Source organism: Salvelinus alpinus, chromosome 23 (assembly GCF_045679555.1).
Source record: "Salvelinus alpinus chromosome 23, SLU_Salpinus.1, whole genome shotgun sequence".
Classification (NCBI taxonomy): Eukaryota; Metazoa; Chordata; class Actinopteri; order Salmoniformes; family Salmonidae; genus Salvelinus; species Salvelinus alpinus.
In genome coordinates, this window is record NC_092108.1 from 26,713,169 (window position 1) to 26,738,179 (window position 25,011).

At 42.0% G+C, this 25,011-nt stretch overlaps 2 protein-coding genes and 1 long non-coding RNA gene across 7 annotated transcripts in view; 2 read left to right on the top strand and 1 right to left on the bottom strand.

Annotated features, from left to right (window-relative positions):
- LOC139550680 (laminin subunit alpha-3-like) overlaps positions 1-7,950 on the bottom strand; it is a 124,203-nt gene extending 116,253 nt beyond the window's left edge. For 3 of the 4 annotated variants that reach the window (XM_071361736.1, XM_071361735.1, XM_071361738.1), the window contains exons 1-2: positions 1,649-2,179; positions 584-736 (exon numbers count right to left, since the gene is read on the bottom strand). In XM_071361736.1, coding sequence (XP_071217837.1) covers positions 584-736; positions 1,649-1,912 — 417 coding nt within the window. In that variant the 5' untranslated portion in view covers positions 1,913-2,179. Of the gene's footprint in view, positions 1-583; positions 737-1,648; positions 2,180-7,888 lie in introns of those variants that run through there. The other variant, XM_071361737.1, reaches the window with a different exon arrangement.
- Positions 7,951-8,141: 191 nt separating this feature from the next.
- Positions 8,142-25,011, top strand: part of LOC139550681 (vacuolar protein sorting-associated protein 4B-like) — a 38,971-nt gene continuing 22,101 nt past the window's right edge. Inside the window, exons 1-4 of one of the 2 annotated variants that reach the window (XM_071361740.1) lie at positions 8,142-8,549; positions 9,171-9,282; positions 10,525-10,625; positions 10,838-10,882. In XM_071361740.1, the coding sequence (XP_071217841.1) occupies positions 8,517-8,549; positions 9,171-9,282; positions 10,525-10,625; positions 10,838-10,882 (291 nt within the window). In that variant the 5' untranslated portion in view covers positions 8,142-8,516. Of the gene's footprint in view, positions 8,550-9,170; positions 9,283-10,524; positions 10,626-10,837; positions 10,883-20,862; positions 21,283-25,011 lie in introns of those variants that run through there. The other variant, XM_071361741.1, reaches the window with a different exon arrangement.
- Positions 12,243-16,042, top strand: LOC139550685 (uncharacterized). The gene is made up of 2 exons (XR_011670109.1): positions 12,243-15,719; positions 15,967-16,042. It is a non-coding gene; the product is annotated as an uncharacterized lncRNA (long non-coding RNA).

The window sequence follows — 25,011 nt, forward strand, 5'->3', positions numbered from 1 at the left end:
GATAACCAGAGTAGCCTACTTGGCCAATGTTAAAACTATAACTTAAAGCGGGTACAGCCTCAGTGTTCACAGTAAGCGCGTGCTGGAAGTTGCACAGAATTTTCACAATGTTCAAGTTTGCGCTGCGCAGACCTGAAATTTGCTCAGTGCCAAAAACTATTTGAGTGAACATTACACACAGCCACTCTGCTTCACATCAGCATTCAGCAATGATCTCCACACACTCATGTCGACGATGGCTAGAATCAACTACAAAACACTGAACAGTACACTGAAGAAGCAGAAAAACTAACTTCCCACTCATTGCCATTCATCCTCTCAGTCCCTCTTTAAGATGACCACTAGGTAGTGTGATGTCTGTCTACATCACTGAAGGCAGGTTGCCACCTCACACCAATTACATAATGCACCTTGAATTAGCTGAGAAAGGGAAAACCTTGTCTCTTTTCACCCCATGACATCCCACTGTCACATTTCATACTCTCACCATGGTAACGTTGTCAATCAAACAACAGCTACCGTGAAGGTAGAGCACTTGGCTGAGTAGGAAACCAATGTAAGACCACCAGGGTTTCTCACTCACCTGTCCGAGGTCCAAGGTGACGTTAACCTCATTGTACATGGGTCCACGGGAGAGAGGTGGGCTCTGCCACCAGCGCTCGGTGCCATCGATTGCGTTGCTCACCGGGTGGGCCTTGTTAGGCTCGTTGGAGTTGCATCGGTCACAATACTGTCCCTGCAGGGAAAGGGCACATTAAATGTTGTTACTCTGGGCCCAAAACACATATAAAGAGTCCCACCAACACAAAGCAACACATTCAGTGCATAGTAAACATGTATTCAAGTCCATGAATAGGCCAGTCATAGCGTACATAAAAGTTACACAAAATACGAAACATGCAAACATAGACAAACACTTTGCAGACAGTGCAAGTAATTACATGCATAGTATGAAAAACAGTAAAAAATATATCTGGAATTACTGTAACAGTCTTTCTATACAATAATGGTAAAAAGCAATATATAGGCCTTGTTTGTGTAGGTTCTAAAGCCCCTGGGCCTTAAGTGTTCCAAAGGTATTCAAACTCCAGAAGGGGCAAGTTTATTAAGAGGGCATTCGCTTTAGAGACCTCAGGAGTGTTACAGTGGTGTACAATGGTGTAAACTTGGTCAGAGCAGGTAGAATTGCCAATGTTTCCCATTGTGCTATAGTGACTCATTCTGGAGCCTGGGCGCAAGAGAAAGGAAGCAAGGAGCGTTGATTCAACTGTAATAACAGTGTAACTAAATATGGTAGTTCACATGGGAATATATATATATATTTATGTATGGAAGGCAAAATCATAAGAAAATCACTAGTTTGCAAGGAACCAACTTGATTCCAATTCGATTGGATAATACAAATACGATTTTATGGATTGTTGTTTATCTGTTGGTAGGCTTTCCATCCACTTCAACACATGCGCATTAATATTTAGTATTTTACGCACGCACTCATCATGCCAATTTCTTGCGTATTTACAACTTACATTTGAACTGTAAAGATTATTAGCTGTCTGAAAAAGCAAAGGCAGAAAAGTTGTCAACAATATTAACGTTTCAAAATGAAACCACAATCATAAAACTGTCAATTTTGTTCACTCTTCACCTGTATGGTTTGACTAGTAAGTCCGAATGTAGGTCCTCCGACAAGTTTACAGTACAAATCAGATCTCGGTCTCCCCGTTTCATCTTGACCGCACGTTGCTGTGGCGGAGATCCGTGACCCCTCCGCGAGGTTGAAGTACGGAGGACTCAAACTAAACCCCGTTATTTCGTTAAAAGACCCTTGCGCGTAAACGTCCCCCCAAAGCAAGAGCGTAAAAGTACATAATAAAGCGGCGGAATGAGCTCCCTTCACCCCCCTCGCCATGTTCCACCTCAATAATCCCTGTAGATGCTGAATTCAAATAGCAACTCGCAGTTCAAGTTCATGTTTTCTAGATCGTAATGAAATAATATGCACTCTCCAAGCATGAAACACTACGGTTCCTTTGATCCTGGCAATGGAACGACTCGTGCGTCCAGTGTGCGGCTCTTGATGTAAAAGTTAGACTTGTTGCTCTGCTGCTGTTGCCTCTGTGATCCCCTTCGACAACATGTTTCTTCGTGAAAAAGAGCATGTTCACGTTTCTCCCTGACCAAACTCTGCCACCCAGGGCCGTATCAGGTGTCAACAGTGACTACTTCGGTCCAAAGGTCTCTAGAAATGTCAGTACTGAATCACAGCCAAAATGAAAATAATTAGTATGCCTAATTCAGAGTAGACATTTTAGAGGACAATTCCACGATAATGGAATTACGCGTTGAATCCCGTTTTTTTACTTTAAAACGTTTACCAAACACAAAACCTTGATTTCAAAGTTTAACAAACCATTCAAGTCTATGCACAATGACTACTTGTAACAACTTCCACTTAAAAATGTACAAAACAAATTTAGTGGAAGAACTTTGAAGATGAAAACTTTGGTAACAGAATTATGGTAAAATCTCCCCTCAGGTTTTAATGCTACCATGTTTTCCAAACACTCAAATATCTCCTCCGAATTAAGTTTAAAAGATGTCTGCAAAAAGGATGGTTTGTCAGCTATGACATCAAATCAAATTTTATTTGTCACATGCGCCAAATACAACAGGTGTAGTAGACCTTACATTGAAATGCTTACTTACATGCCCCTAACCAACAATGCAGTTTAAAAAATCAGAATAAGACTAAGAAATAAAAGGAACAAGTAATTAAAGAGCAGCAGTAAAATAACAATAGAGAGACTACATACAGGGGGTACCGGTACAGAGTCAATGTGCGGGGGGCACCAGTTAGTTGAGGTAATTGAGGTAATATGTACATGTAGGTAGAGTTATTAAAGTGACTATGCATAAATATTCAAATAGTCTGGGTAGCCATTTGATTAGATGTTCAGGAGTCTTATGGCTTGAGGGTAGAAGCTGTTTAGAAGCCTTTTGGACCTTGACTTGTCTATGACTAGGGTGGCTGGAGTCTTTGACCATTTTTAGGGGCTTCCTCTGACACTGCCTGGTATAGAGCTCCTGGATGCCAGGAAGCTTGGCCCCAGTGATGTACAGGGCTGTACACACTACCCTCTGTAGTACCTTGCGGTCAGAGGCTGAGCAGTTACCATACCAGTCGGTGATGCAACCAGTCAGGATGCTCTCGATGGTGCAGCTGTAGAACCTTTTTAGGATCTGAGGACCCATGCCAAATCTATTAAGTCTCCTGAGGGGGAATAGGTGTTGTCATGCCCTCTTCACGACTATCTTGGTGTGCTTGGACCATGTTAGTTTGATGGTGATGTGGACACCAAGGAACTTGAAGCTCTCAACCTGTTCCACTACAGCCCCGTCGACGAGAATGGGCGTGTGCTCGGTCCTCTTTGTCCTGTAGTCCACAATCATCTCCTTTGTCTTGATCATGTTGAGGGAGAGATTGTTGTCCTGGCACCACACGGCCAGGTCTCTGACCTCCTCCCTGCAAGTTGTCTCGTTGTTGTCGGTGATCAGGCCTACCACTGGTGTGTCATCAACAAACTTAATGATGGTGTTGGAGTTGTGCCTGGCCATGCAGTCATGAGTGAACAGGGAGTACAGGGGGGGACTGAGAACCCACTCCTGAGGGGCCTGTGTTGAGGATCAGCGTGGCGGATGTGTTGTTACCTACCCTTACCACCTGCAGGCGGCCCATCAGGAAGGCCAGGATCCAGTTGCAGAGGGAGGTGTTTAGTCCCAGGGTCCTTAGCTTATTGATGAGCTTTGAGGGCACTATGGTGTTGAACGCTGAGCTGTAGTCAATGAATAGCATTCTCACATAGGTGTTCCTTTTGTACAGGTGGGATAGGGCAGTGTGGAGTGCAATAGAGATTGCATCATCTGTGGATCTATTGGGACTGAATGCAAATTGTAGTGGGTCTAGGGTTTCTGGGATAATAGTGTTGATGTGAGCCATGACCAGCCTTTCAAAGCACTTCATGACTACAGACGTGAGTGCTACGGGTCAGTAATCATTTAGACAGGTTACCTTTGTGTTTTTGGGCACAGGGACTATGGTAGTCTGCTTAAAACATGTTGGTATTGCAGACTCGGACAGGGACAGTTTGAAAATGTCAGTGAAGACACTTGCCAGTTGGTCAGCGCATGCTCGCAGTACACATCCTGGTAATCCGTCTGGCCCTGCGGCCTTGTGAATGTTGACCTGTTTAAAGGTCTTACTCACATCGGCTGCGGAGAGTGTGATCACACAGTCATCCGGAACAGCTGGTGCTCTCATGCATATTTCAGTGTTATTTGCCTCGAAGCGAGCAAAGAAGTAGTTTAGCTCGTCTGGTAGGCTTGGGTCACTGGGCAGCTCTCGGCTGTGATTCCCTTTGTAGTCTGTAATGGTTTGCAAGCCCTGCCACATCTGACGAGCGTCGGAGCCGGTGTAGTACCATTCGATCTTAGTCCTGTATTGATGCTTTGCCTGTTTGATGGTACGTCGAAGGCCATAGCGGGATTTCTTATAAGCTTCCGGGTTAGAGTCCCGCTCCTTGAAAGCGGCAGCTCTCGCGTTTAGCTCAGTGAGGATGTTGCTTGTAATCCATGGCTTCTGGTTGGGGTATGTACGTACAGTCACCGTGGGGACGACATCGTCGATGCACTTATTGATGAAGCCAATGACTGATGTGGTGTACTCCCCCATCGGAAGAATCCCAGAACATATTCCAGTCTGTGCTAGCAAAACAGTCCTGTAGTTTAGCATCTGCTTCATCTGACCACTTTTTTTATTGACTGAGTCCCTGGTGCTTCCTGCTTTAATTTTTGCTTGTAAGCAGGAATCAAGAGGATAGAATTATGGTCAGATTTGCCAAATGGAGAGGGAAGGAGAGCTTTGTACGTGTCTCTGTGTGTGGAGTAAAGGTGGTCCAGAGTTTCTTTCCCTCTGTTTGCACATTTAACATGCTGATAGAAATTTGGTAAAAATTATTTAAGTTTCCCTGCATTAAAGTTCCCGGCCACTAGGAGCACCACCTCTGGATGAGCATTTTCCTGTTTGCTTTACAGCTCATTGAGTGCGGTCTTAGTGCCAGCATCGGTCTGTGGTGGTATGGAGACATCTACGAAAAATACAGATACTGTCACGACTTCCGCCGAAGTCGGTCCCTCTCCTTGTCCGGGCGGCGTTCGGCGGTCGACGTCACCGGCTTTCTAGCTACTGCCGATCCACTTTTCATTTTCCATTTGTTTTGTCTTTGTTTCAAACACCTGTTTTTAATCCCACAATCACTTGTTCATTATTTAACCCTCTGTTCCCCACATGGTTTTTGTGAGTGATTGTTTATTGTATTTTCGGTCCTTCTGTGTGTGCTTAAGATGTTTCTTTGTATATATTCTTTGTATATATAGAGAATTTCCTTTGGAAAGTTGACAATTCTTTCAAAATACAGCATCATAAAATAATTGTGATTTCTGAATTATGTCCATTCTTCAACTGACCACTGATTTGTTTCACAGTAAAATGTAAGATTGCATTAATGCCACTATAATAAGACCACACAAACAGTATATGAATGTGCAGCGATCCACTGAATCTTGATTTAATTAGCTGCAAATAAAGTAGGCTGTATGAGCATTTGTTGACAGAGAGAAAAAGTGGAATGTAACCGGCAGATCACAATGTTCGAAAACACATCCATCCATCTCATCCAAAAACAGACTCCCCACCCTCAACACACCCCAGCAGGCCATTCTGTGCCACACCCAACCCGAGCATACATAACCCAGATTCATCCAGAGATACACTCCTTTCTCTTGCATACCATTGCTATTTCCAGTGCCATGGTCAGGGATTATGTGCAGGATGTAAACATAGTGGATTATGATCAGATTAAATACCACCCAAAGGTAGTTATAGCCTCTACAGAATTTGTCAAATTACACATTGGGCATATATATTCAATTGGGCAACATAAATAATGTGCTGTTTAGATTGTTTGTGTTATCAGCTCCCACCTTTGTGAACTATTCGTTGCAAGTACAATATTCACTCACTGATATTACATTTGCAGTTCAGATACACTATACGTATATACAAAGGTATGTGGACACCCCTTCAAAATAGTGGATTCGGCCATTTCGGCCACACCCGTTGCTGACAGGTGTATAAAATCGAGCATACAGCCATGCAATCTCCATAGACAAACATTGGCAGTAGAATGGCCTTACTGAAGAGCTCAGTGACTTTCAACGTGGCACCGTCGTAGGATGCCACCTTTCCAACAAGTCAGTCAAATTTCTACCCTGCTACAGCTGCCCCGGTCAATTGTAAGTGCTTTTATTTTGAAGTGGAAACATCTAGGAGCAACAATGGCTCAGTCACGAAGTTTTTAGGCCATACATGCTCACAGAACGGGACCGCCGGGTGCTGAAGCGCATTGCGAGTAAACATCGTCTGTCTTCAGTTGCAACACTTACTACTGAATTCCAAACTGCCTCTGGAAGCAATGTCAGCACAATAACTGTTCGTTGGGAGCTTCATGAAATGGGTTTCCATGGCCAAGCTGCTGCACACAAGCCTAAGATCCCCATGCGCAATGCCAAGCGTCAGCTGGTGTGGTGTAAAGGTCCCTGCCATTGGACTCTGGAGCAGTGGAATCGCATTCTCTGGAGTGATGAATCACGATTCACCATCTGGCAGTCTGACGGACAAATCTGGGTTTGGCGGATGCCAGGAAAAATGATACCTGCCCGAATGTATAGTGCCAACTGTAAAGTTCAGTGGAGGAGGAATAATGGTCTGGGGCTGTTTTTCATGGTTTGGGCCCTTAGTTCCAATGAAGGGAAATCTTAACGCTACAGCATACAATGACATTCTAGACGATTCTGTACTTCCAACTTTGTGGCAACAGTTTGGGGAAGGCCCTTTCCTGTTTCAGCATGACAATGCCCCCGTGCACAAAGCAAGGTCCATACAGAAATGGTTTGTCGAGATCGGTGTAGAAAAACTTGACTGGCCTGCACAGAGCGTTGACCTCAACCCCACCAAACACCTTTGGGATGAATTGGAACGCTGACTGCGAGCCAGGCCTAATCACCCAACATCAGTGCCCGACCTCACTAATGCTCTTGTGGCTGAATGGAAGCAAGTCCCCCCAGCAATGTTCTAACATCTAGTGGAAAGCCTTCCCACAAGAGTGGAGGATGTTATAGCAGCAAAGGGAGGACCAACTCCATATTAATGCCCATGGTTTTGGAATGAGACGAGCAGGTGTTCACATACACTTCATGATCAAAAGTATCTTAAAAATACATGCTCTACTCACATGGGGTGGAAAGTAGCCTAGTGGTTAGAGTGTTGGACTAGTAACTGAAAGGTTGAGAGATCAAATCCCCGAGCTGACAAAGTAAAAATCTGTCGTTCTGCCCCTGAAGAAGGCAGTTAACCCACTGATCCTAGGCCGTCATTGAAAATAAGAATTTGTTCTTAACTGACTTGCCAAGTTAAATAAAGGTCAATATATATATACTGCACTACCTAATAAGCCCACCCGTGAGGCAGTAGATTCCACATTATCCCAATGTAAACCACTGGTGCTAGGGGGACACCTTGTGGGGATCAACACCACTGCATGAGGGAGTTTTGCAAGAGAGGAATTTACAATATTCCCGAGCAAAAAACTGTTTTAGCCTGTTGCTGTTGATGACCTCATACCGGTAGATCATATTATGTACTTCCCTTATACTTGCACTTTATCTAGATTTGATGTATACTTGTTTCTGATTTATATCCCCTTTAGGGGAGTTTCAAACTGAAGGACAGATATGGGAGAAAGATATTAAGGGTAACCCATTAGCCTACCGTGAATGGTGCTTCTCATGTTTTCCTGGACTGCTGACTAAACTTACATAACATCCATGAACAATGATAGAGGCCTCTAGTGGCCAAAAGGCAGTTTTAGCATGGGCAGAGCCATTGAGCTTCAATTGCAATTCCCAAGCTGTCACATACGCTATAATGGCACAAACATAAAGATGAGTCCTCTATCTGTCTCAATGTAACAATCTTATCATCATGACTCACAGGCAGGCGGATTCTCATGCCTTGTTCAAAACAACTGGAAACTCTGAAATCGTCGACTTCCGTCTTCAGTGCATTCAAGACAACTTTTAACTTGGGTAAAAAACAAGCTCTGACTGGGGAAAAATAATTTGAACGGTTATCCAACTCGGAATTCCAAGTCGGAAACTCTGGCATCTTTCTAGAGTTCTGACGCACTAAAGTCGCATGTCGGAGATTTCCGATTTCCGAGTAGTTTTGAACGCGGCACTAGTCTCAGCCCTCAGCATTATTGTCATTATTTTCTACAGGCAAGTCACTGACGCGTGTGTGCTGTGAAATGAGCAACAAGGAAATAGCTGTGTAAACGAAACAGTAACATCAAGGCAAGGGGCTAAGACTGTGTTGGTTCTCTGGAGCAACTGACCGTATGAAACTTCCCATGGAGCCAACAAATCTACAGGTATAGAGTAACTGACAACTTATGTGATTAGCTTGGTAGGCTGATCTATGTTTTATTGTAAATTATTAATAAATGTTTATGGGCCTATGGGTTTGATTCCACTTGTCAGAATGAGACTGTCAAGCTGTCTTGGGGATAGTGCCAACATAGAACTATAGTCAAGCAAATGTTGCTTGTGTTCGTGCTGTGTTGTCACTTTTGATCAGCTAATCAACTTGTTTATAGAGTAATAGAGCACAGTACGTTATAAATAGGTCTAAATGAAAAACATGCAAACAAGTAAAAGCTATTGTGAGCCACTTAAAATAGTGTTTAACTTTCACACAGCTAAGAGAAATTCCATGTGGCTTGTGATGCTGATGCTCCATCCCATGTATTCTATTATCTAATCAGAGCATAAGAATTGTATGAGTCTGTCTCGTTCAAATGAAGCAATATAGACATAATAGCAAAATATGTGATGAACAATGACAGGGAATGATGCTTTGACTTTGTGCAGCAGTTCCCAACTCATCCCTCTCCTCCACCAACTCATCCCTCTCTCCTTCTCTTTTCTACCTTACTCATCCTTATATCCCACTCTTTTCTGCCCAACTCAACCCTCTCGTCCTCTCTTTTCAGAAAGCTATCGCTGTAGCACAGAAAGCCTCCCAAGAGGACCAGGCTGGGAACTACCAGGAGGCTATCAAATCTTACCAACATGCTGTCAAGTACTTCCTGCACATTGTAAAATGTATGTAACCATGACTCCTGAGGAAATGTCATACAGACATGATGACCGTCTTGTCTCTGAATATTACATTTTAACAGACACTCTTATCCAGAGCAACTTACAGTAGTGAGTGCACACATTTTCTTACTTTTTCATACTGGTCCCCCATGGGAATCAAACCCACAACCCTAGCATTGCATGTGCCATGCTCTACAAACTGAGCCACATGTCAATGCATGCTGAGTAAGGAAATGCATATTATTTTGCCTACAGCTCGTACTTGCATGCAGCAGCAACAGGTAGCCTAGTGGTGAACAGCATTGGACCAGTAACCGAAAGGTTGCTGGTTCAAATCCCCAACTTGAATAGGTGAAAAATCTGTCACTGTTCCCTTGAGCAAGGCACTTAACCCCAATTGCTCCTGTAAGTTGCTCTGAATAAGAGCATCTGCTAAATTACAAAGAAATATATACTATTTAGGCCTAGGCCTACTGATAAATTGTAGCCTAATTTAGTGAATGGTCACTTTCTGGTACTCAGGGAGCCAGTGACAAACAAGGAGTCAATACAATTAACTGATATACAACATGGTGGAAAGATGCTTTTGTTTTGTGAATCACAAGTTAAACAAAATAGTTTTGTAAAAGGGTAAATCTTTATTACAGTCTTGACATGCAGGCCACAAAAAAGGAATTTCACTACAGAAACCTAAATCAGGGTTTGGCCTAAGGCAACAGCCTACTGTGAAACAAAAGGGGCTTACAGTTTACCCATAAACAGGTATAGGCCTACTCTCCCCTTCTACATCTATTAGGTATATTGTCACCACCTACTACCAAAGATGGTGGATAATTGAAGATCGTTCACTCAGGCCATTGAAAATAAATGTCCAGTCTGCTTATTGGGTGACTCTCCCATAGACAACAGCTGGCTCTGATCTGCTTAGTTTATTGACTTTGACCATTGAACCGCAACAAATTAGTGAGTGGGATATCTCACTTCCTCTTCCATCTCTGCTACTACTCTAGCCTTGAGTTTACAGGCTACTGGTATAGCCGCGTGGTTCAGTTGGTAAAGCATGACACCAGGGTTGTGGGTTAGATTGCCACCAGAGAACCAGTAAGAAAAAGGTTGCACTAACTACTGTAAGTCGTTCTGGATAAGAGCGTCTGATAAAATGTCAAATACCTTGAGCCACTACCTGGGCAAAACCATTGCCTTAACACAGTGTTAACCGTCTCTTCCAACTTCTCTCCCTCTCAGGTCAACCACAGGGTAAAGAGGGCAACCAGAAGATCAGGGACAAGTGCAAACTGTACCTGGACAGAGTGGAAGAACTACAGGAGTATCTAGAAAAGAGAGAGGTTATTAGACAATTAAACATTTTATAAATAATGTAGTCTAACAAGTAGGTCCAATGTTATGCCTACTATATATTTAACATGAATCTGACCGGCAACTCTGTGGTAAGGATAAAGCTAATAGGAGATGGGCATTGTGCATATCCTTCACATGTCAACATGAATCATCCTTATCTGACCTACACATTTGACATTTCATCCCGCTACAATACAAGGTTGGATCCCAACCAACGATAAACCCCACTGAAGAAGAATACAAGGTGAGTGAAAAGATACTGATAACTAACCACTTTTGTATATGAATGTCTTAAAGAGCAACTGCCCCTAAAAAACAATTTCTCATTTAGAAAACAACCTCTGCAGCATCGATATGAGTCAAACATTTAGTCTGACAAAATTGACAAAAAAATAATTTTGGTTATAAAGTCAGTGTTGAGTTTTGTGAGACTTGTGGTAAATGAAGGTTGGGTTTGTTTCAACCCTGCCCACAGCTGGCAGCACACAATTAATAATCAATCAGATCAGCTCCTCAGATAGGCTATCAAAAGTCAAACCAATTTTGCCAGGGGTGCACACCAGCCAGCTGAAGCTAATTTGACAAATAATTCGTCTAACTCTTCCCACCTGTGAACACACACCCACATCAAACCACACCCCTAAACCAACTGACCTTTGATGCCCGAAAGCAAAGCAAAATCAGAAAGTGCAGTCGCCCTTTAAGGGTTGTCACTGGCTATATCTTAAGAAATCATGAAATCACAAAAATTTGCTTTTTGGTCTTAATTTAGGGTTAGGTATAAGATTAGCAGTGTGGTTATGGTTAGGTTTATAATCAGATGTTAAGAAGAGAAATGTTAGAAATAATTATGACTTTGTCGCTGTGGTAACAGGGCTGCGTGAAGTTAACATTCTGGGACGTTCAATTGAACGGAAACGGTGCTGTACTGAACGACCAGTTGAAAAACGGAGAGGAGTTGAGGAACACTGTCAGCATGGCCACTGCCCTTTAAAAACGACACTTACAGCTTCAAACCACACCCACCAAACATACCTCAAAGCCTGTTCAACAATGTTTTGCGGAAACGTGTCGTTCAGTACAAGTCGTTCCACAATGTAACAGACTTTTTTATAACAACAAATCAATACAGGAAGTACATGTGGGAACAAGTATATATAAATAATATACAAAGGACAATTGGGCTAGGGGTACAATATCACATTACACAAGGTCTTTAAGGGACATACATACACTTATTATTCTAACAGCTTTTTTGTTAGAGTATTTAATTGTCTTAAAATATAGGTCGAAATGTGGTGTTTTGTTTGTAAATTTACATTTGTGAATATGAAATTTGGCCAAAAGAATAATTAAATGAATCACATAAAATTGTTTCAGCTTATTTCTATCGTAGGTAAAGAATCCAAGCAGTACATCTCTCCACAATAGTGTAAAATCTTCATAAATGTGTTAAATTATAAATCTACTGATGTCTTGCCACAGTTTCCTTAAATGAATGCAATGCCAAAAAAGATGCAACATCGCTTCTGGGTGGTCATTACAAAAGGTACAATTTGATTTCATGTTTTCCTTAAACTTCTTCATATAGTGGTTGGCAGGATAATATTTATGAACAATTTAAAAGGAAACTTCCTTAATTTTGTTAATAGTACTAGTAATAATGTGTGTGGCAACATCCAAACTTTTCCCCAACAGATATTATCAATCAAACCATTCCAATAAGGCATGACATAAGGTATAGATACAACATCCTGCTGAAACAAGGTTGTTGAATGGACCAAAAGATAAACACATTTTTCCTATTGATGAGTCAACAGGGTTAGCGGAAAGTAAGCTCTGAGGGTCAGGTCTTGACACGTTCCTGAATAATAAAGCAACACCTGAGGGAATGGCATCTAAAACAATTGAAAAATCTTTAGGTGTTACAGGGACCTTGTAAAGTGATAAGAATTCCTTACAACTAAGTACAAAACCCTCTGCATTTACAAGTTGGCTCACCAATAGGATATTATTTCGGAACCAATATTCTAAAAACAAAGTTTTTATACAATATATCCAGATTATTCCATATACAGTTGAAGTCAGAAGTTTACATACACTTAGGTTGGAGTCAATAAAACTCGTTTTTCAACCACTCCACAAATTTCTTGTTAACAAACTATAGTTTTGGCAAGTCGGTTAGGACATCTACTTTGTGCATGACAAGTAATTTTTCCAACAATTGTTTACAGACAGATTATTTCACTTATAATTCACTGTATCACAAATCCAGTTGGTCAGAAGTTTACATACACTAAGTTGACTGTGCCTTTAAACTGCTTGGAAAATTCCAGAAAATTGTCATGGCTTTAGAAGCTTCTGATAGGCTAATTGACATCATTTGAGTAAATTGGAGGTGTACCTGTGGATGTATTTCAAGGCCTACCTTCAAACTCAGTGCCTCTTTGCTTGACATCATGGGAAAATCAAAAGAAATCAGCCAAGACTTCAGAAATGAAATTGTAGACCTCCACAAGTCTGGTTCATCCTTGGGAGCATTTTCCAAATGCCTGAAGGTACCACGTTCATCTGTACAAACAATAGTACACAAGTATAAACACCATGGGACCACGCAGCCATCATACCGCTCAGGAAAGAGACGCGTTCTGTCTCCTAGAGATGAACGTACTTTGGTGTGAAAAGTGAAAATAAATCCCAGAACAACAGCAAAGGACCTTGTGAAGATGCTGGAGGAAACACGTACAAAAGTATCTATTACCACAGTAAAACGAGTCCTATATCGACATAGCCTGAAAGGCCGCTCAGCAAGGAAGAAGCCACTGCTCCAAAACCACCATTTTAAAAAAGCCAGACTACGGTTTGCAACTGCACATGGGGACGAAGATTGTACTTTTTTGAGAAATGTCTGATGAAACAAAAATATAACTGTTTGGCCATAATGACGTTATGTTTGGAGGAAAAAGGGGGATGCTTGCAAGCCGAAGAACACCATCCCAACCGTGAAGCACAGGGGTGGCAGCATCCTGTTGTGGTGGTGCTTTGCTGCAGGAGGGACTGGTGCACTTCACAAAATAGATGGCATCATGAGGTAGGAAAATGATGTGGATATATTGAAGCAACATCTCAAGACATCAGTCAGGAAGCTAAAGCTTGGTCGCAAATGGGTCTTCCAAATGGACTATGACCCCAAGCATACTTCCAAAGTTGTGGCAAAATGGCTTAAGGACAACAAAGTCAAGGTATTGGAGTGGCCATCACAAAGCCCTGACCTCAAACCTATAGAAAAATTGTGAGCAGAACTGAAAAAACGTGTGCGAGCAAGAAGGCCTACAAACCTGACTCAGTTACATCAGCTCTGTCAGAAGGAATGGGCCAAAATTCACCCAACTTTTTGTGGGAAACTTGTTTGAACCAAGTTAAACAATTTAAAGGCAATGCTACCAAATACTAATTGAGTGTATGTAAACTTCTGACCCACTGGGAATGTGATGAAAGAAATAAAAGCTGAAATAAATCACTCTTTTTTTCTGACATTTCACATTCTTAAAATTAAGTGGTGATCCTAACTGACCTAAGACAAGGAATTTTTACTAGTATTAAATTTCAGGAATTGTGAAAAACTGAGTTTAAATGTATTTGCCTAAGGTGTATGTAAACTTCCGACTTCAACTGTATAATATCTGTGTGGGAAATTATGCATATAAATTAAGGACCATGACAAGAAACCCTGCTGATGAAAAGCAGAACGTTTCACTGGAACTTTATCAATATTATAATTGCAAATCAACATGAAGTTAAGGCCACCAAAAGTAAAGACATAATGAGAAATAAAATTCCACATAGAAGTGGGACTTCTTAGGAATTGTTTTATCCAATTGATCTTATTAAAAGTATTATGTAAGGTAGTAAAGTCCAGAAAATTCAGCCCACCATACACCATACTTCAGCCCACCAAATTCAGCCCACCCACCATAAGTGTTCATTAGAAGTTTTCCTAATGTAATGGGTACGGTTTCTCCACAAAGTTGAAAAGCATCTGTTCTATCTCCTTGCTTATTTTACCGTCAAGATATAAAGATAGAGCGCCATAGAGATACCTTCAGTCTTGGTTATTAGGACTCTTCCTTTTAAAGAGAAGTCCCTCTGTAGCCATTGATTTAGCATCTTCAGGGTTTTTTAAATAAAAGGGTTAAATTTTAGTAAGCCTCTAGACTTCTGATCCTTAGTAATGGTTATGCCTAAATATGTAAGTTCTTCTTTCACTGGAAAACCATAATATGAAGGTGTCACAATCTTTGACAGCTATGAGTTCACATGTATTAATGTTAAGATATAGACCAGATGCTTTGGAAAATGATGGTATCACATTGATCAATATGAGAATTTGGTTAGCGTCTTTCAGAAAAAGTGTAGTATCGTCAGCCAGCTGGCTTAAAATAATTTCTTTACCAGCTATGGAAATACCTTGTAAAGGACTGTTATTTAAAGAATTTGGGTGATTTAATAAAAACTTACGGAGAGATAGGACAACCTTGCCTAATTCCTCTCTTTAACTCAAATCTAGGTGAGGTGCCATATTTAAATTTGATAGAGCTATTACCATTTGTATAGAGTCTTAATAGCCTTACAGAAAAAATCCCCAAACCAAATTTCTCAAGGGAGTGGAAGAGGAACTAATGCTCTGTGTCAAATGCTTTATAAAAAATAATAATAAACTCAGCAAAAAAAGAAACTGTCTTTCAAAGATAATTTGTAAAAATCTAAATAACTTAACAGATTTTCACTGTAAAGGGTTCAAACACTGTTTCCCATGCTTGTTCAATGAACCATAAACAATTAACCTATTTAATCCCATCGGTCACAATAGTGACCGTAAAAAACTTTTTAGTTATAAGGCTCTAAATCTTTTACTGAATGACGTATCAATGCATTTACAGCAAATATTGAAATAATAAAGGGTCTCAATGAAAGATGTGTAGTGTCACATGTTTAGTGTAAATTGTCACATGACCAGAGCTGTTTACTTCCTGGTTGCACCATGAGAAGAGGATGGCTGCATCAAAGCTCCCAAACAAAAGGTTAGTAAAGTATTTTAACATAAAGATAGGACAAAGATTTTTGGTACACATCATCTTTAAGGTGTCTAGTATTGATACATGCATTTGTAATTACTCAACTTTGTTCAGTGTGGTCATAGAATGTGTAAACATGTTGACGGCAACAATAGTGACCCGTGGGATATCACAGTGCATCTAGGTATACACATACTGATACACATACATAGGTCTTGTTCTACCTAACTTTCTACTCTGTTCTTTCTTTTAGTTTCACTTTGAGTCAAGTTCGGGATATGTTGGATCTAGGTGACTGCCCAGACAAGGCATGCAACATTGCAGTTATCCCTCAAAATGAGAAAGATGCTGTCCTGAGTGATTGTGATAGCGATGGGTCAGATATGGACTATGGACAGGCCATTTGCCAGCCAGGCTGTTGAATGCATATGCTGAACCTATGCTAACAGATCATGACAGGAACAATGTTATCAGTGATGAAGACCTACCCCTCACCCCCCATCCACAACCTCCCCCACCCCCCTCCATTGTTGATAATGAAGAGCCAAGGGCCTCTACCCGCCAGAGGGTCCAGTCAGAAGAGCCAAGGGCCTCTACAAGCCATAGGGGTCAGCCAGAAGAGCCAAGGGAAAAGCTGCAGGTGGCCAAAAATAAAGATTGAGTGTTCAAACGATCGAAGAGGCCTGCCACCGCTGTGATTCCAAAACACATAGTATACAGCCCAAATATGCAAAAGTTTTGCACGATACCACTGAGCCACGGAAGGAGGTCTTTACTGGCTGCTACTGTTGAAGATCAGGCAAGATATGACAAAGCTTCTCACTGGCCAATCAACACGATGCACCGGTTCCAGAGAAGTCGTCATTGTGACAAACGTACTACCTATGCATGTGAGAAATGCAAAGCGCCACTGCACATTGAGTGCTTCAAGATATACCATGGACAGTAGAAAAGGAGATAAGAGCGAATGAAAAAGGGCTGAAAAAGACAATAAAAGAAAAATTGAAAAGTCGATAAAGGGTGAGGAGAAGCAGTACAACGAACTCTAGGAAGAAAGGAAAAGTCGACAAAAAAGACAATCAAAATGACTGAAATGTTTTTGGAAAAGAAGGTCAATTGATTCAAGACATACTGTATGACAGTAGGTCTGACTCATCACAGTTTAAAATAGTTATGCACAAACTAATCTTGCACTTGGTTCTGAAGCCTACCTCTATGATGTGTATATATATATATATATATACAGTGGGGAGAACAAGTATTTGATACACTGCCGATTTTGCAGGTTTTCCTACTTACAATGCATGTAGAGGTCTGTAATTTTTATCATAGGTACACTTCAACTGTGAGAGACGGAATTTAAAACAAAAATCCCGAAAATCACATTGTATGATTTTTAAGTAATTAATTTGCATTTTATTGCATGACATAAGTATTTGATACATCAGAAAAGCAGAACTTAATATTTGGTACAGAAACCTTTGTTTGCAATTACAGAGATCATACGTTTCCTGTAGTTCTTGACCAGGTTTGCACACACTGCAGCAGGGATTTTGGCCCACTCCTCCATACAGACCTTCTCCAGATCCTTCAGGTTTCGGGGCTGTCGCTGGGCAATACGGACTTTCAGCTCCCTCCAAAGATTTTCTATTGGGTTCAGGTCTGGAGACTGGCTAGGCCACTCCAGGACCTTGAGATGCTTCTTACGGAGCCACTCCTTAGTTGCCCTGGCTGTGTGTTTCGGGTCGTTGTCATGCTGGAAGACCCAGCCACGACCTATCTTCAATGCTCTTACTGAGGGAAGGAGGTTGTTGGCCAAGATCTCGCGATGCATGGCCCCATCCATCCTCCCCTCAATACGGTGCAGTCATCCTGTCCCCTTTGCAGAAAAGCATCCCCAAAGAATGATGTTTCCACCTCCAAGCTTCACGGTTAGGATGGTGTTCTTGGGGTTGTACTAATCCTTCTTCTTCCTCCAAACACGGCGAGTGGAGTTTAGACCAAAAAGCTCTATTTTTGTCTCATCAGACCACATGACCTTCTCCAATTCCTCCTCTGGATCATCCAGATGGTCATTGGCAAACTTCAGACGGGCCTGGACATGCGCTGGCTTGAGCAGGGGGACCTTGCGTGCGCTGCAGGATTTTAATCCATGACGGCGTAGTGTGTTACTAATGGTTTTCTTTGAGACTGTGGTCCCAGCTCTCTTCAGGTCATTAACCAGGTCCTGCCGTGTAGTTCTGGGCTGATCCCTCACCTTCCTCATGATCATTGATGCCCCACGAGGTGAGATCTTGCATGGAGCCCCAGACCGAGGGTGATTGACCGTCATCTTGAACTTCTTCCATTTTCTAATAATTGCGCCAACAGTTGTTGCCTTCTCACCAAGCTGCTTACCTATTGTCCTGTAGCCCATCCCAGCCTTGTGCAGGTCTACAATTTTATCCCTGATGTCCTTACACAGCTCTCTGGTCTTGGCCATTGTGGAGAGGTTGGAGTCTGTTTGATTGAGTGGGTGGACAGGTGTCTTTTATACAGGTAACGAGTTCAAACAGGTGCAGTTAATACAGGTAATGAGTGGAGAACAGGAGGGCTTCTTAAAGAAAAACTAACAGGTCTGTGAGAGCCGGAATTCTTACTGGTTGGTAGGTGATCAAATACTTATGTCATGCAATAAAATGCGAATTAATTACTTAAAAATCATACAATGTGATTTTCTGGATTTTTGTTTTAAATTCCGTCTCTCACAGTTGAAGTGTACCTATGATAAAAATTACAGACCTCTACATGCATTGTAAGTAGGAAAACCTGCAAAATCGGCAGTGTATCAAATACTTGTTCTCCCCACTGTATATAAGCACTCATTGTGCAGTGGCGCTTTTTATATAAATAATTGTATTTTGTTCAGTGTAGGCCTCTACTTGAATGCATATTCTACAGGCTACCTCTATCCTAAACGTTACCTTTATGTTCAGTGTAGGTCTCTACTTGAATGCATATTCTACAGGCTACCTCTATCCTAAATGTTACCTTTATGTTCAGTGGGAATGAATCACACGACTGCTATACAGTTGTTAGTGAATGTTTCACTAAAATGTCACAATGACAATGTTACAATGAATATTGCACTAAAGTAACAGTGTTACAATGCATGTTACAATAAATTAACAATGTTGAAATACGCTGATGGTTGTTTTTTTGTCTTTGCTCTCAGTGTTCATATCGTGTTGTATAAGGGTTTTTGATGTGTAAAATAGTCACACTAGAACGTGACGGGGCATTCTAGAGGCAATGCTGGGGACTGCCAGTGACAGAGTTTTAAATGTGTTAATAACTGAGTTGGGATTTATAAGAACTTTGATAACTGCATAGGAGAGATATGTTAATTTAGTATACGTAACATTATCCCACCGGTCACAATTGTGACCGACCATAAAACACACTTTTTCACCTACTTTTCCATTAAAATTTCAAAAAAGAATGATTGATTACTTCAAAGGGTTACTAATGACACTTGATTTGGATATTTTCATGTCTGGGAAAAATTTGGGATTAAATGGGTTAATGAACATGCACCTGTGGAACGGTCATTAAGACACAAACAGCTTACAGACGGTAGGCAATTAAGGTCACAGTTATGAAAACTTAGGACACTTAAGAAGCCTTTCTACTGACTCTGGAAAAACACCAAAAGAAAGATGCCCAGGGTCCCTGCTCATCTGCGTGAACGTGCCTTAGGCATGCTGCAAGGAGGCATGCAGACTGCAGATGTAGCCAGGGCAATAAATTGCAATGTCCGTACTGTGACACGCCTAAGACAGTGCTACATGGAGACAGGACGGACAGCTGATCGTCCTCGCAGTGGCAGACCACGTGTAACAACACCCGCACAGGATCGGTACATCCGAACAACACACCTGCGGGACAGGTAAAGGATGGCAACAACAACTGCCCGAGTTACACCAGGAACGCACAATCCTTCCATCAGTGCTCAGACTGTCCGCAATAGGCTGAGAGAGGCGGGACTGAGCGCTTGTAGGCCTGTTGTAAGGCAGGTCCTCACCAGACATCACCGGCAAAAACGTTGCCTATGGGCACAAACCCACCCTCGCTGGACCAGACAGGCCTGGCAAAAAGTGCTCTTCACTGACGAGTCGCGGTTTTGTCTCACCAGGGGTGATGGTCGGATTCGCATTTATCGTCGAAGGAATGAGCGTTACACCGAGGCCTGTACTCTGGAGCGGGATCGATTTGGAGGTGGAGGGTCCATCATGGTCTGGGGCGATGTGTCACAGCATCATCGGACTGAGCTTGTTGTCATTGCAGGCAATCTCAACACTGTGCGTTACAGGGAAGACATCCTCCTCCCTCATGTGGTACCTTTCCTGCAGGCTCATCCTGACATGACCCTCCAGCATGACAATGCCACCAGCCATACTGCTCGTTCTGTGCGTGATTTCCTGCAAGGAATGTCAGTGTTCTGAGATGGCCAGCGAAGAGCCCGGATCTCAAACCCATTGAGCACGTCTGGGACCTGTTGGATCGGAGGGTGAGGGCCAGGGCCATTACCCCCAGAAAAGTCTGGGAACTTGCAGGTGCCTTGGTGGAAGAGTGGGGTAACATCTCACGGCAAGAACTGGCAAATCTGGTACAGTCCATGAGGAGATGCACTGCAGTACTTAATGCAACTGGTGGCCACACCAGATACTGATTGTTACTTTGATTTTGACCCCCCCTCCCTTTGTTCAGGGACACATTATTCAATTTCTGTTAGTCACATGTCTGTGGAAAGTGTTCAGTGTATGTCTGTTGTTGAATCTTATGTTCATACAAATATTTACACATGTTAAGTTTGCTGAAAATAAATGCAGTTGACAGTGAGGACGTTTCTTTTTTCGCTGAGTTTATGAACCTATCCTTGGTTATTAGTTCTGAGTACTCAAGTATGTCTAATACTAGTCTGATATTGTTAGAAATATGTCTGTTCCTCAAAGCAAGACTGTGTTTCATCAATGATTGCATCCAGGACTTCTTCAATTATTTGTGCAAGTAGTAAGGCTAATGTCTCATAGTCACTATTAAAAAGACAAATTGGACTCCAGTTAACAATGTAACAAACATTTACGCAAACTGAACGCACCTCTGACGACCAGTTACGTCATTTCGTGTTTGCGTTCTACGGAAATCAACTACATCAACTACCAGTGTTTCCACTGGGATAGCACAGCCACAAAGTCAAAAAAACGTCTATCGTAAATATTAGTGAAAACCAAATTTAAGTCTAAGCATTTACTGTTAGGTTTAAAATAATATTTTAATAAGATAAATTGTATAAATGGGCGGGGTTTATGACTGTGGCGACCCTGAATGCGGATTTCTTTTTTAAGCTTCAGTGTTATTCAACGACCTGAAAAAGGAAAACAATCCAGTTGATTTTAAATTAAATAGCGACTGATGGGCTGTAGTTTTAATTATTAACAAATATAAGGCCTGTTTTGCCGCTTATTATATTCTAAACTATTTTATTGACAAGTAATTAGCCATTATGGCTGCCAACAACAATTTACAGGTAAGTTGGGAAACTGCTTACTATTGTAGCTAGTTAGCAACCCACACAGTTTAGCTATCTAACTAACGTTTGTGATTCGTTTTTGGTTATCTTGTTAACTAGGTAATCAAATGACCAACTTGCCGTTATACCAGTGTCGATGTGAGCTAGTTAGCTTTAGCTATCTGGCTACGATAAAGTTATGTTAGGTAACGTTAGCTAGCTAGCTGAGTAACGTTAGTTATTTTGTTACTGCGAGCTTGCTAATTTGAGGACAGAGCAACAACTAACGTTAACATTAGTCACTCAAATTCGTTGAAGCCTGTTTAACTAGCTCACTTTTTAACGTTAACTTTTACCTGAAACTTGATTGCATGCACGTTTCCTAGAAGCTAGTTACAGTAGCAAAGTTGACATGTTCATGTTGGTTTAAATGTGTACAATAATTGACCCCTTGCCTAGCTTCTCGATGACTAGCGCTCCCCCCAGCAAGGCCAAGACAATCTGAAATGTCAATAAACTAGTACCATGATAATGTAATCGACTAGTTAACTATCTAACAAAACCTGTCGTGAGTTGATTGTTGATATTTAGCTAATTTGGTTCCCTGTCAGTCCAACTGTTTGTAGGAAGTGAAACTGCAGCCACGCTCTCTTAGTTAACGTTAGATTGTGCACATTTTTTTGGCTTCGAGGAGGGGAAGCAAATAAACAATGATTTGGTTCGTGTCTAGCTTGTTAGCTAGCTAATGCTAAGTTAGCTGGCTAGCCAGTTCAATGAATGATCATATCACACAACGTTAGCTGACGACGTCTTAACTTTAGATAATTAGTATTCATTATTACAGGAAAATAAACTCACATGAAATAAGCGTTAATGGCGAGCTAATGACAGAAAATAGCTTACGCTTGTGAGTGTGACGATATAAAAGCAGGGCATTCCCCGGATAATTTTTTTATTTGGGACACTGGTCATGTTGTTATTCACATTACCGTCACTGGTAAACACTATTTCAAATAAAATCAATGTTTGTCACATGCACAGGATATAGAAGATGTAAACGGTACAGTGAAATGGTTACTTGCATAGTGGAGTCTTGTTTAGACAGTTATCTAGCTAGCTAAGCAATGAACCATAATCCCAACTCATGACGTTACTACCCTGCATGAATCTGCTGGCAGCTAATATTAACAAACTAGGTTCAATGTTAGCTAACATTAGGCTATAACTAGAAATGCAGATGGTTCTGAAATACAAATATTACCACACAGATCATACACGTAATCTTAGTTAGGGAGCCAGCTATCTAACAGTACGCTTTAACTTGAAAAGGGAACCGCTTTCTGACAAAATTAGAAATTTAGAATATCTGAAAAAAGTAGCTAGCTAGACTCTGTTTTACACGAATACATGGATGAGCGCTTCTCCCTCTGTCACGGATGCCATGGTTGCCCTTAGTTTGAAGATAAAGTCTGGAGACAGGTGTTTTATACAACAGCCTTTTGCGTGTTCTCTTTTCGACTCCCACTTCATATTTGCAATCAAACGCCAGAATCGTCTCCATCTAATCCTTAGCTATCATACTCTGCTTCCATCGGACATCAAAGAGCACCTTTGAAATAAAACATGTTATAAAGGATTACCTACACATACTGAGCAGCTCATTTTATAGACAAACGTGCTACATGGCAGACCAATCCGAACTCATCTCTCGCCATATCCAGCCCAACCATTATCACAGCTAATCATGGCTAATAGGAAAGTCCCTGTCTTGTTCTGTGGCTAAACCAACTAGGCTTGTAATTTAACAATTGTTGTTGTATTTACAGATGGCATACAAGTTTGTTATTAAGGCACATGAATATTGTTCCAGATGGCATTTCTGCCAAACTCATTTTAATTTAAAAAAAATTATATATGTTTACCATAGAGTTAATCAGGCTGTTGATTGTGGAATGCTGTCCCACTCCTTCAATGGCTGTGTGAAGTGTCTTGATATTTTCTGGATACACGCTGTCGATCCAGGGCTTCCCAAACATGCTCAAATGTATTTATATAGCCCTTCTTACATCAGCTGATGTCACAAAGTGCTGTACAGAAACCCAGCCTAAAACCCCAAACAGCAAGCAATGCAGGTGTAGAAGCACGGTGGCTAGGAAAACCTCCCTAGAAAGGCCAGAACCTAGGAAGAAACCTAGAGAGGAACCAGGCTATGAGGGGTGGCCAGTCCTCTTCTGGCTGTGCCGGGTGGAGATTATAACAGAACATGGCCAAGATGTTCAAATGTTCATAGATGACCAGCATGGTCAAATAATAATAATCACAGTGGTTGTCGTAGGTGCAAGCGGTCAGCACCTCAGGAGTAAATGTCAGTTGGCTTTTCATAGCCGATCATTCAGAGTATCTCTACCGCTCTTGCTGTCTCTAGTTGAAAACAGCAGATCTGGGACAGATGGCATGTCCGGTGAACAGGTCAGGGTTCCATAACCACAGGCAGAACAGTTGAAACTGGAGCAGCAGCACGGCCAGGTGGACTGGGGGTCAGCAAGGAGTCATCAGGCAAGGTAGTCCTGAGGCATGGTCCTAGGGCTCAGGTCCTCCGAGAGAGAGAAAGAAAGAGAGAATTAGAGAGAGCATACTTAAATTCACACAGGAGACTGGATAAGACAGGAGAAATACTCCAGATATAACAGACTGACCCTAGCCCCCCGACATAAACTAATGCAGCATAAATACTGGAGGCTGGGAGGGGACGGGAGACACTGTGGCCCCATCCGACGATACCCCCGGACAGGTCCAAACAGGCAGGATATAACCCCACCCACTTTGCCAAAGCACAGCCCCCACACCACTAGAAGGATATCTTCAACCACCAATTTACCATCCTGAGACAAGGCCGAGTATAGCCCACAAAGATCTCTGCCACGGCACAGCTCAAGGGGGGACGCCAACCGGGACAGGAAGATCACGTCAGTGACTCAACCCACTCAAGTTACACACCCCTCCTAGGGACTAAGCCAGTGACTCAGCCCCTGTAATAGGGTTAGAGGCAGAGAATCCCAGTGGAGAGAGGGGGGGAACCAGCCAGGCAGAGACAGCAAGGGCGGTTCGTTGCTCCAGTGTCTTTCCGTTCACCTTCACACTCCTGGGCCAGACTACATTGAATCATAGGACCTACTGAAGAGATAAGTCTTCAATAAAGACTCAAAGGTTGAGACCGAGTCTGCGTCTCTCACATAGATAGGCAGACCATTTCATACAAATGGAGCTCTATAGGAGAAAGCCCTGCCTCCAGCTGTTTGCTTAGAAATTCTAGGGACAGTAAGGAGGCCTGCGTCTTGTGACCGTAGTGTACATGTAGGTATGTACGGCAGGACCAAATCGTAAAGATGGGTAGGAGCAAGCCCATGTAATGCTTTGTAGGTTAGCAGTAAAACCTTAATCAGCCCTTGCCTTAACATACTCGCATGTCTGAGTATGTTTTTCAGCTTCCAGGAATTGTGTACAGATCCTTGCGACATGGGGCTGTGCATTATAATGCTGAAACATGAGGTGATGGTGGTGGATGAATGGCACGACTATGGGCCTCAGGATCACGTCACAGTATCTTTGTGCGTTCAAATTGCCATTGATAAAATGCAATTGTGTTTGTTGTCCGTAGCTTATGCTTGCCCATACCATAACCACACCACCACCGTGGGGCATTCTGTTCACAACATTGACATCAGCAAACTGCTCGCTCGCATGACG